The sequence below is a fragment of the Schistocerca nitens genome, chromosome 8 (assembly GCF_023898315.1).
Source record: "Schistocerca nitens isolate TAMUIC-IGC-003100 chromosome 8, iqSchNite1.1, whole genome shotgun sequence".
Classification (NCBI taxonomy): Eukaryota; Metazoa; Arthropoda; class Insecta; order Orthoptera; family Acrididae; genus Schistocerca; species Schistocerca nitens.
In genome coordinates, this window is record NC_064621.1 from 159,554,388 (window position 1) to 159,567,637 (window position 13,250).

General features: G+C 43.5%; 1 protein-coding gene across 1 annotated transcript in view; it reads right to left on the reverse strand.

Moving 5' to 3' along the window:
* Positions 1-1,705, reverse strand: part of LOC126198944 (microtubule-associated protein futsch-like) — an 83,023-nt gene extending 81,318 nt beyond the window's left edge. The window contains exon 1 of the mRNA XM_049935587.1: positions 1,546-1,705. Coding sequence (XP_049791544.1) covers positions 1,546-1,578 — 33 coding nt within the window. The 5' untranslated portion in view covers positions 1,579-1,705. The remainder of the gene's footprint in view (positions 1-1,545) is intronic.
* Between the last annotated feature and the right edge of the window lie 11,545 nt (positions 1,706-13,250).

Genomic DNA, 13,250 nt, shown 5'->3' on the forward strand with positions numbered 1-13,250 from the left:
AGTGCGGTCTTCCTCTGTGAAACAGCTTTGGAAAAAGGTGTTTAATATTTCAGCTTTACGCGTGTCATCCTCTGTTTCAATGCTATCATCATCCCGGAGTGTCTGGATATGCTGTTTCGAGCCACTTACTGATTTAACGTAAGACCAGGACTTCCTAGGATTTTCTGTCAAGTCGGTACATAGAATTTTACTCTCGAATTCACTGAACGCTTCACGCATAGCCCTCCTTACGCTAACTTTGACATCATTTAGCTTCTGTGTGTCTGAGAGGTTTTGGCTGCATTTAAACTTGCAGTGAAGCTCTCTTTGCTTTCGCAATAGTGGCAACTATTTATTTACAGCTCGTACAAAATAGATACGTGTTTCAAAGTTTTACTGACCTTCAAAGTAGTCACCAGCAGTGTGTATAACACGTTGCCAGCGATGTGGAAGTCGTAGGATACTTTTTACAGTTGCAGTTGTGTTAACAGTTCGAGCGGCGCGGTCTATTGCCCGACGAATTTGTAGCAGTTCTGAAGGGAATGCCCGAAGTGTTTGCTTCAGCTTAGAAATCGAGTTGAACTTACGAAGGCTTAAGTCATGGGAATGCAGTAGGTGGTACAGCACTTAGCAGCCCCAGCAGTCAAACAAATCAGTAAGAGTTTGCACTGTACGTGCTTGAGCATTGTCCTGCAGAATGATGGTCAGGTCCTTCAGAAAGTGTCATCACTTCTGTCTCTAAGCTGCTCGTAGGTTATGTTCCAAAAATGAACAGCATAGAAAATTATCTTAGCTGTAAGCCTTCTCTGTTCCAAAAAGTTCTCCCAATTTTTCTTGGTTTTCTTACAATTCCACCTCCCCCAGGGTATCTGTTCAAATGGCTCTGAGCACTATGGGACTCAACTGCTGAGGTCATTAGTCAGAGTGTCTGTCTTTGGCTATTGTATTGTCACAGTCTCCATTCCACCAGGGATGCTTCCTTCTCGTGTGGGGGGCGAGTTCATTGGCCGTCTTCACAAGAGTCTCCTTCAGTTGGTCTTTCTATGTATATTTGTCATTGTTTATTAGGATTTCAAAGTTCCTGATCCGTGCGCTTAGTTTTATACCACGCTAATGGCAAGTACATTTGTTTTGCGCGATTTTAGTCTACAAGATGAAGCTCTATATTCGCCTGTTAATTAATGAAATAGTACTCCTGGCTTAAACTTATTAAAACTTCAGAAACTTTCAATGTATATCGCGCTGCGCCTGCGAAAGCACTACTATTATCACTAAAATTTCAGACTGAGATATCGTCATCATGGAGTCATGCCTGAAAAGTGACTGAAAATCGGTGTAAAACTAGTTTCAAAATTTTAATTGAGCATTTGGAGTAATTTTTTTTAAGACTGCGGTAGGCTTTCAAGATGAAGAACATAATTAACGCTTGCAGCTGACCTCTTCCGATCATTGGTTACTCATTTAAAAGCATTCATTTTACGACGGTTTAGCGCCTATATGATGTTTGGGACAGCTTGTGCAGCAAAGGTGGCCATATGACTATGGTCGCAGGGCAGCGCACTGTACCTTGCAGTATCGGCTGAAGGGCTCTCGCGACATTCGTTCGGAAGTCCAGTCTCCTTCTGGAGCGCAGTGTACGTCGATCGTGATGCTGTGTTCGTAGGCGCGCAGAACTCGCTGCACTTCGGTCTCTTGGAAGGCGTCCGTGAAGTCCGCCAGCGAAAAAGTGCCATCCTGCAAGCACAAAGTCCAATTGTTACTCACTTAACGAATATGTAACTCGTATTACAACTCACTGTCGAAAAGATGCATTAACTGCTAGGGAGCAAAATAAAACAATACTTGGTGTTATTGACGTTTAAATCACTGGCTAAAAATATATTTTGTAATAATAGCGACTGAGTTTTGATCTGAAGTGTTGATAAAAGTAGTTGAAATGATGATCAAATATGTGTGATAATCTTTGCTTAATTTTAGTCGCACAAGCTACGCATGACATTTAAATGGTTTCAAGGAATTACATCGAATGAAAATTTCACTACTTTCCACCGTATCTGTTAACTCTCCTGTGTATCTGGATATTCGAAACTGCTGTATGACGGACACGATTCTTATAAGAAGATTCTACATGGGCAATGTAGTTTAGCACTTCGGACGATGGTTGCTAATTGATCGAAACTAAAAATTTAAAATTTTGTCGAAGATTTAACACAATAGGTTAAGTATTACAGTTCGAAACCATGTACACTCGTATGTTTTGACGCAGCGTAACTCACGGCGCGGAAATCACCCACGCTATAATCATGTAGTCGTTCAGAATGATAGTACTTAACAACTTCCAACAGACTTTAAACGTAATGTCAAACCGTTTATAAGCAATTTTGGTTTTAACTTATTCTTAAGTGTATTAAGTGTATGGGTGAATAATCCGAAAGAAATAAGACCAGCATAATTAGTGTTTGACGTCTACAACCATAAAGGTTTTACATCCTAATCTTTAAAAATTTATCACATAAATTTATTTATAAAGTAATCAGGCGTTTGAAGCTGTCTTATATATGGGAGTTCGACTATTTACAGAATCGGATGTCTGTGTGTGTGTAGGGAGTTTACTGGTTCTGTGTATTCCTTTAGTCGCAGATTACCTGCGAGAAGTGGCACGTAACACTGGCCATGCAGTAGTTGTTGCGTTTTGTGATATTTCTGTCATGCTCCATGTCTGTAAAGCTCTCATACATTAAGAAGTCTCAGTTGTAGGCTGCTACGGAGAAATTATGGTTCTAAACATTCTGAGTCTAAGGTGATTTACCTGCAGGACCCAGGATCCTGTTCCGGCGAAAGTGTAGCCGGCATGTATAAGGTGTCGGTGCCTGGTGAAGCTCGATAGTAGGTTGCGAACGCACTGCAGCAGAGTGTTCACTTGTGGGTGGATCAGTACTTCAGTTACCAGGTTCTCCGTCGCGTACTGGATCAGTCTCTCTCCTGCAACAAGCCACAACACAACAGATTACTTCATACTACTCGCGAAAAATTAGCAAGGTGCATAAGTGGTCAATGTTAACATGCAAAGGGGAGTTAAAAAATTTTCTCCGTGTTCTCTGCAGACAAAGTGAGAAGTTACAAAGACTTTGTAGCTCAATGTTAAACGCTGCTCATCCTTAAAACAGACTTATTTGTTGATGCTTTGTTGTTGAAGTCATCAATCCGAAGACTGGTTTGATGCAGATTCCATGCAAGACTATCTCGTGCAAATCTTTTCATATCTGCATAACGAATGCACTCTGTATCCCTTTGAACCTACTTATGGTATTCACCCGTGAACACTTCCTTCCATTACCAAATTATTCAGGATGTGTGCTGCCAACTTATCCATTCTTTAGTCAAGTTGCGCGATGATTTCTTTTCGCAAAGACTGAGGTCTGTACTAGTTTATTCGCAACTCGATCTCTGCATCTCCTTTTCAGCATTCTCGTAAAGCACCGCATGTCACGAACTTCCGCTCTTCTGTACTGTTTATGGTCCACGTTTCACTTCCCTATAAGGCTGTACTCCAGAAAACAATTCTTAACACTTAAATTTATATTCAGAGATAACTTAGTTCTCTGTCAGAAAAATAATTCTTGCTATTGTCAGCCTACTTGTTACGTCCTCTTCATTTACGCCGTCAGTTAGTTATTTTACTGCGTAGATAACAAAATAGTTCAATACTGTCAATGACTCCTTTCCTAACCAAATGACCTCGACACAGCCTGATTTAATTCGAGCACACCCCTTTACCCTTGTTCTACTTTGGTCGATTTTCACATCATCATCTCTTTTTAAGACACTGTCGATTACATTCGTCTGATCTTCTAAGTTCTTTGACGTCCCTAACAGAATGGCAATGTCACCATATTTTATCACCAACGCTGTTCACAAAACTCACATTCAGACATGTTAAAGTTTTAGAGGCGCCAAAAGAAGCACTGCCACGTTCATTCACTGCTGCAACAGCTGAGAAAGTGGGAAGATGACAATGCGAGTATATCTCGAGTCTTGGATGTGGTTTTCTCAGAAGGCAATAGACGGCTTCTGTACTCATCCCCAACGACTGCCTCGCGTAAAGGAGGCTTAGTGTTCCAGAGGCCAATTTCACTTGGAATCTAAGCAAGATCGGCGTATCTCTATTTTCTAGAAATACGTACCACATATATTTGTTTTATGAGATGCGCTATATTGTTTAGGATCTCCTCACTACATATCTATGCAACAAAAAGTACACCTAACCTAATTTTAACTTTCTATTGTTGAGAATGTCATTAGAGACGGAGCGCAAACTCTAAAAGGACAAGAGAGAGGAACAGTCACAGCATTCTTCTAAGGCGATTTAGAGGATTATATGATAACTCTGAGAAGGATCTGAATTCCGACTCCCCCCCCCCCCCCCCAAATGTGTATAATGTCCACGTACAGGTGCATCAACACTGCAACTTAGAGCAAAAAATCTAAATGCATTGTACTTTTAATCTCATCACTTTTCAGTTACTCCTGCACACCTTCTCGTTACCTGTGGACAATAACAGATCTCACCGCCATATTTCAAGTTGGTTCAAATGGCTCTGAGCACTATGGGACTTAACATCTTAGGTCATCAGTCCCCTAAAACTTAGAATTACTTAAACCGAACAAACCTAAGGACATCACACACATCCATGCCCGAGGCAGGATTCGAACCTGCGACCGTAGCAGTCCCGCGGTTCCGGATTGCAGCGCCTAGAACCGCACGGCCACCGCATATTTCAAGTAAAGGAAAGTATATTACTCGCATGCTCCAGAGGACACTGCTTCAAATGCAGAAGATTATGACAGTCTATGGACTCAAAAAATACTATGGATTTAAGAGCTCAGGAAGACATATTGCACTTTGCAAATTTAATCGCTAACACTTCCTTTTGCAGTCAGGTTACATCAAAGCGATCCGTTGCACATACTGTCACCGCATAGGCATTCCTCCAACCGATTAATTTTGTTTATAAAATCATTATGTAGTCTTAATTTTGTCTATAGTGAAATAAAAAATCTGTGGCGGAAGCGATTTCGTAAATACCGTATTAAACGGTGGGAAAGGACTATGCTGTCGTCTAAATCATTTGACTTTCCAGTAACAAACCCGCAGAATTTAGCTACATTCTCAATCTAGGCGCAACACACCACCCACATTTTTTTCCAACAAATGACGAAAACAATTTGGATGAGAAAATATAAACCGAAGTAACCACTGTGCCGTTAACATGTTAACAACTTCACGCAAGTACAGAAAGAGTGATTTCTCTATTACTTTCTCCCACACATACGAAAATGACATGCCTGTCAATTCGAAGAAATTCAAGGTGATGCCAAATAACATGTTACACGTTACGAGTTTACCTGTGGAATAATTTACTTATTAATACTGTTTAGGGATGAGCTAAGAACGTGTTGTGGTGTTTGCTTCTTTTTTCTTTTTCTTCTTGTTTGTGGTCTAGGTAGAAGATATCATGTACTTCCATTCGGCTTAGGAACACTTCTTTTATGTTGTAAAATATTTGAAGAAGTTATATCAGTTAGCAACAAAGCATGCACCCTAAAATAATCTTAGACGAGTTTGTGCGATATATAAATGTTAAGACATTAAGTGTGAACGATGTCGAAAATTAACGCTAATGCGACTGTATTTCATTCTTAATGTCCTTGAAATCTGTATTCGCAGGGCGCGTGGCTTTTAATTAGCGTAGATAACATCGAGATCAGAATTTTAAAGAGTTGAATTTGCTCACGCAGCTAAAGCTTTATAAAAATTACTTTCACTTCCAGGGTCTCCAAAAATATGAAAATTACACTCGCCGAAAAAAGAAAATACATCACTAGGCAATTACCAAAATGGCTCGGAAATCGTGTACACGTACGGGCAAACAAATGATTACAAATACAGAAACAATGGATGATTTATTCAAGAGAAAGAGCTTTACAAATTGAGCAAGTCAATAACGTGTTGAAACTTCGTGGCAGATTAAAACTGTGTGCCGGACCGAGACTCGAACTCGGGACCTTTGCCTTTCACGGGCAGGTGCTCTACCATCTGAGCTACCGAAGCACGACTCACGCCCGGTCCTCACAGCTTTACTTCTGCCAGTATCTCGTCTCCTACCTTCCAAACTTTACAGCTCAGAACCTAGGTTCGCAGGAGAGGTGTTACGCAGCGAAGCCACATACCTTTGAGCACCAGCATGAGGTGTGTCTGTGAACCGTCGATCACCTCTGATGAGCGGCCATCCTGATTTAGGTTTTCCGTGATTTCCCTAAATCTCTACCGCGCGACTGCTACGGTCGCAGGTTCGAATCCTGCCTCGGGCATGGATGTGTGTGATGTCCTTAGGTTAGTTAGGTTTAACTAGTTCTAAGTTCTAGGGGACTAATGACCTCAGAAGTTGAGTGCCATAGTGCTCAGAGCCATTTGAACCATTTGAACCTAAATCTCTCCAGGCAAATGCTGGAATGGTTCTTTTGAAAGGGCACGGCCCATTTTCTTCCCCATCCTTCCCTAATCCGATGAGACCGATGACCTCGCTGTTTGGTCTCTTCCCCCAGACAACCCAACCCAACCTCGAATGAGAGTGTCCTCACGTAACACTGCAGGAGTCACAGCTGTGTGCGGTCGGCAGGCATTCGGGAGATCAGACGGGTTTGCGTGACCTTGATGCGACGACGACGACGCCTCGCCTAACGACTCACCGTGGTTTTGTTCATTGCCAGATCTCAGACATTCTGCAAGCGTCTATGAATATCCGCGATGCTCTCAATGACAGCTCTGTGCTTGGAACGCACTTACGTTACAGACGCCATTGTGAAAGCTACGTAGAATGCCTATGCGAACTTCATGAAACTATAGGGGCTGAGCCGGCTGGAGTGACCAGCGGTTCTAGGCGCTACAGTCTGGAACCGCGCGACCGCTACGGTCGCAGGTTCGAATCCTGCTTCGGGCATCGATGTGTGTGATGTCCTTAGGTTAGTTAGGTTTAAGTAGTTCTAAGTTCTAGGGGACTCGTGACCTCAGCAGTTAAGTCCCATAGTGCTCAAAGCCATTTTTTACAGGGGCTGAAGCGAATATATTTCATGATGTCCCACAACAAATTTCGCACTTTTCAACTGAAAAGTCTGTCAGTTTACTTCAATTCAATGTTTTATGTTAATTCTGTGTAGTTGTAGTTATTGCGAGCTGTATGGTCAATGTTACCTGAAGCGAAAATAAATAAACTAATAACAATAACTACAAAAATATTGCTATCCTAGCAGTGATTGATGTTCAGTGGAGAGTGAAGTATATGTGATATTTAATTTCACGAACCTCCCATCAGGATGAAGTTGAGGAACCCTTCGTTGCACGGTGTTTCATCGAACTATTCTGTGTGCTGTGCCTTCGAGCAGTAAGTCTCAGTAACGACTCCTGATGTCGGTTCGTGAGTGGATTCGTCGGGACACGACCTCGAGTCAGCCGTCCCACGATTCCGCGATAATGGAACGTCGGTAGGGGGAGGCAAGAAGACTGAAGGTGCATCGGGCCACGCCCATTCAGTGTCGGGCGCTGTAAAAAGAGGACCCAGGGGGGCGACCTCATTCCGGCAGTTGCCGACAGCGGGGGCGGGGGTTGCAGCCTTTTTGCGCACACATTGAGCCGGCGCTCTTTGTGCGTGTCCCAATTGCCCCGAGCAGCCGCCATTAGCCGTTCGCCAGATGATGGAAGGCCGTTTAATTGGGAGCGCTGACGAGATTGAAACGACGCTGCGCCACGGCTGGGACACAGCGCGGCTGGGACGGGGTGCTGCCTGCCTCAACAGGGCCGTCCGTGAACTGTGTCCGCCCGCCAGGCACCCCCGGTTAACGAGGCACTGCACGGGTGAACAACCTTTTACACACTAGTTGTTACACTTTTTCAGGTGGAACTTACTTTATGCGCACTTAAACGAAAAATCTTTAAACTTGTTGTGGAATGAGTCTCGACAGAATGAGACGTGACAAAATTATACTGACGAAAATAGAGTTACTCCATGACCCAGCTCTATCAAACAACCAAATGTATTAAAACAGACCGAACTTCTGTATTAAGAGACTGATTTTTTTATGTACCAAAGGTTTCATTTTATTCAAACAACAATATTGTCCACTTCAAAGTACGAGGGTCACTCCAAAAGAAATGGACACTATTTTTTTTTTAAATCCATATTTTATTCTACATGTCTCAAAATTTTACAGTGTTTAGATACATCCTTTAGAGACAATATTTTCGTTTCTCCACATAATTTCCATCCCTCTCAACTACTTTACACCATCTTGGAACTAGCGCCTGTGTACCCGCACGGTAAAATTCTGGACCAACCTGTTGGAGCCACTGTTTGGCAGCATGCACAAGGGAGTCACCATCTTCAAACCTTGTTCTACGAAGAGAGTTTTTCACTTTCCCAAAGGGATGATAGTCACATGGAGCCAGGTCAGGACTGTAAGGCGGGTGTTTCAGCGTTGTCCATCCGAGTTTTGTGATCGCTTCCATGGTTTCTTGACTGACATGTGGCCGTGCATTGTCGTGCAACAGCAAAACATCCTGCTTTTGCCGGTGTGGTCGAACACGACTCAGTCGAGCTTGAAGTTTCTTCAGTGTCGTCACATATGCATCAGACTTTATGGTGATTCCACTTGGCATGATGTGCACAAGCAAGAGTCCTTCGGAATCGAAAAACACCATAGCCATAACTTTTCCAGCAGAAGGTGTGGTTTCGAATTTTTTTCTTGGGTGAATTTGCATGATGCCCCTCCATTGATTGCTTCTTCGTCCCTTGTGAAAAATGATGGAGCCATGTCTCATCACCTGTAATAAATCTTCCAAGAAATTCATCTCCACCATTCTAGTACTGTTCCAAAAGTTCGCTGCATACCGTTTTCCTTGTTTCTTTGTGAGACACTGTCAACTTCCTGGGAACCCACCTGGCACAAACCTTTTTAACGCCAACACTTTCAGTCTTCCGCAAACACTTCCTTCCCTATTCCAACGTACGTGACAATTCGCTCACTGTGATACGTCTGTCAACAGTCACCAATTCGTTAACTCTCTGCACATTGTCTGGAGTGTGTGCAGTACGAGGCCTGCCGCTGCGAGGACAATCCTCAATATTGCCGTGCCCGCTTTCATCACGTAACCTGTTTGCCCACCGACTAACTGTACTGCGATCGACGGCAGCATCTCCATACACCTTTTCCAACCTCTTGTGGATGTTTCCCACGGTCTCGTTTTCACAGCACAGGAATTCTATGACTGCACGTTGCTTCTGACGAACGTCAAGTGTAGCAGCCATCTTTAAGACATGCTGTGACGGCACCATTCAGGGGAACAGGTTGAACTAAGTTTGAAAACAAGCGGGAAGGATGTATCTACACACTGTAAAACTTTCACACATGCAGAATGAAAACTGTATTTTTACAAAAATAGAGTGCATGTCCTTTAGAGTGAACCTCGTAGCTCCCTTCGTTGGCTATACACCTGCCGAGTTGGTCTTCCTAGCCTTGGTAGTAGCGCTGAAAGGAGTCAACTGGTAGGGTCTTTGACATATCGTTCACATTCTTTTGAATGTTCTCCAGAGACCCAAAATGACCGTCTTTTAAGAAATGTTTCAATTTAGTGAAAAGAAAAGTCACAAGGACTCAGATCAGGTGTATAGGCGGGCTGTGCAACAACAGGAATTTTTCTCCATTTTCTGTAATAACGCAATATTTCAAACAATGGAAGATTTACAAATAAAATTACTCCTTTTTAGAAAAGGGTTATGTAAAAGCAAAAAACATATGGTATGGGTAATTGATATTACAGTTTTTTTAACCGGTTATTAGCAAAAAGTAAAAGAAACACCTTTTATAACCGAGACCAAAGAAATACCAGAAAATACCGATTATTCAGAGCTAAAATGCCGATATCGGTGCTGGGAGTAGTGGCGTACTCCTGTAATCCAATCATCCGGGAGGCCGTTGTGTGGCAGAGATCTGGAAACAACTACAGATTCGGCTCAGGAACGACCGCGACGCCTTCATCGAGCTCTGCAGATTGACAGATTGCAGTGCGGAATTTTCGGCTAGTGGTGGCTCGGGGTTAAGAGAAGTCGAAAGCAGTGAGCAAAACTACATCGGGAAACCGAAACAGACGACTCATAACGAAAAGATTGCGGAATGTACTGAAAAAAAAAGCCGATATCGGTTTTATACGGTCGCTTTTTCCCATCGCTAGTAATGAGGCGTTTGCTTTGCAGTGTGTGGAGGGTGTAATTAGGGCTGAAGCATGACGTTTATTTGAAAATTCTCGGTGCCCCAGTGTTTCTTTTTCTTCTGCAATTTTATGATGAGTATTTCGTAGACACTCCCGTCTTGATAACGTCTGTGTAAACAGGGCAGCACGCATACATTTCTAGTTTCGTGAACACTCAGGCACCTTATCGATCCTCGACTGGCGCACTAAATGTTCCGATCTTTATGCGGTAGAAATACTTGAAATAGCGGCTGAAACGTGGCGGTCAAACTCGGCCATTTTGGTGCTGCAGGGATGTCCAAGGATCTGCTCGTGTCAGCTGGCTCGCGCTCGCTCCTCAGCAGTGGGCAGCTAGCTTGTTCACGAGGAATAATGACGAGGGAAGCGGGGAGGAACTAAGGTACACTACTGGCCATTAAAATTGCTACACACGCGAAATTTAACCGACAAGAAGAAGATGCTGTGATATCCAAATGATTAGCTTCTCAGAGCATTCACACAAGGTTGGCGCCGATTTCTCATACACAAACAGCAGTTGACCGGCGTTGCCTGATCAAACGTTGTTGTGATGCCTCGTATAAGGACGAGAAATACGTACCATCACGTTTCCGACTTTGATAAAGGTCGGATTGTAGCCTATCGCGATTGCGGTTTACCGTATCGTAGGAGTCGAGATGACAGGCATCTTATCCGCATGGCTGTAACGGATCGTGCAGCCTCGTCTCGATCCCTGAGTCAACAGATGGGGACGTTTACAAGACAACAGCCATCTGCACGAACAGTTCGACGACGTTTGCAGCAGCATGGACTATCAGCTCGGAGACCATGGCTGCGGTTACCCTTGACGCTCCATCACAGACAGGAGCGCCTGCGATGGTGTACTGAACGACGAACGTGGGTGCACGAATGGCAAAACGTCATTTTTTCGGATGAATCCAGGTTCTGTTTACAGCGTCATGATGGTCGCATCCGTGTTTGGCGGCATCGCGGTGAACGCACATTTAAGCGTGTATTCGTCATCGCCATACTGGCGTATCACCCGGCGTGATGGTATGGGGTGCCATTGGTTACACGTCTCGGTCACCTCTTGTTCGCATTGACAGCACTTTGAACAGTGGACGTTACATTTCAGATATGTGACGATCCGTGGCTCTACACTTCATTCGATCCCTGCGAAATCCTACATTTCAACAGGATAATGCACGACCGCATGTTGCAGGTCCTGTACGGGCCTTTCTGGATACAGAAAATGTTCGACTGGTGCTCTGGCCAGAACATTCTCCAGATCTCTCACCAACTGAAAACGTCTGGTCAATGGTGGCCGGGCAACTGGCTCGTCACTATACTCCAGTCACTACTCTTGATGAACTGTGGTATCGTGTTGAAGCTGCACAGGCAGCTGTATCTGTACACTCCATCCAACCTATGTTTGACTTAATGCCCAGACGTATCAAGGCCGTTATTACGGCCAGAGGTGGTTGTTCTGGGTACTGATTTCTCAGGATCTATGCACCCAAATTGCGTGAAAATGTAATCACATGTCAGTTCTAGTATAATATATTTGTCCAATGAATACCCGTTTATCATCTGCATTTCTTCTTGGTGTAGCAATTTTAATGGGCAGTAGTGTATTTATTGGAGAAACTTGTCAACTAGTCCCTTCCACGGGCGCCAGTGTTAGCTCTAAGGAGATACATCGCTTCACGGTGTCATATTTCTACCTTTCGTAGTATATTTATTCTATGAATCTACACTGTTACATTGAGGAGAAATGACACTGCAATGAAAATTAAATTTATTTTATTTGATGAAGCCAGTAACACGGTGCAGCTAAATACGAAACGTTGTATTTCTTACGGTTGGTGCAGATTTATGATGAATGTCGTTTCCGGTCGAAGTTTAAACTATCATCAACTTGTATTTTACAAGTATTTCCTTCACTCGTTGAACATAAAGACACTGGATGTCAGTGAATACTACTTATTTAGATTTTCACTAAGGCGCCTATGTGTGCTACCACTTTCTGAGCACTACTAATTCGAAGATAAGCTTTTAAGTTGAGATCTGTCATCGAGTCCCCGATGGTAGCTACCGTTCTCCTCACTGAGGAAAAAGCTCTCGCACAAGTGTGTAGGTCCAAATATGAACATAATCATAGCTACAAACTTGGAAAGTCGTGGAAATTTGTGTTGAGGAAAATTTTTGGACAAGTCTAAGAGACTTCTATTGTTATGAAACTTATTACGCAAGTGCGTGTCACACTGCAGGTCTGCAAGTTGTAACTGTAGCTAGGCAACGTGCACGGACGTGTTGTTAATCGATATCGGTGTCACTGGCCTTCGGTTTGTAGTTCTTAGCCCGTCCGTAATGCTGCTTTTCATCGATTTAAGATGAGCTACTCTCCACTTTAAGCATTATGCCGTAAGTATGTGCGCTGGCGTCTAAAGACACCCGTAAACGGCCAAACTTTTTCGTCAGATTCGCTCGAATCAGCCAAACAAGCCAATACATATAGGGACAAAGTTTGTCGATTTAACCTCTCTTTTGAAGCCGAGGCTGTTCGATGATGATGTAGATGGTAGTTGGTTTATGGGACGCTCGACTGCTGGGTCATAAGCGCCCTTACAAAGTCCTAATATTTTCACTGTCCAGTCTCGCTATATTTCCGAATGATGATGAAATGGTGAGGACAACACAAACACCCAGTCCCCGGGCGGAGAAAGTCCTGCATCCGGACGAGAATCGAACCCAGCACCCCGTGATCCAGAGGCAGCAATACTAGCGACTAGACCACGAACTGCGGACCCGAGGCTGTTCATGTCGCTTTGTTTTGTCACTAGTGGGGATGGCTGAAAGTACGGATGAAACATTTCTGTCGTTCACCCTGGCACTGTGTTTTTATAAAAGAAGAAGAAAACATGGCTCAGATCCAGGGAATGGTTTTAAAAAGAGAACTGTACACATAAAC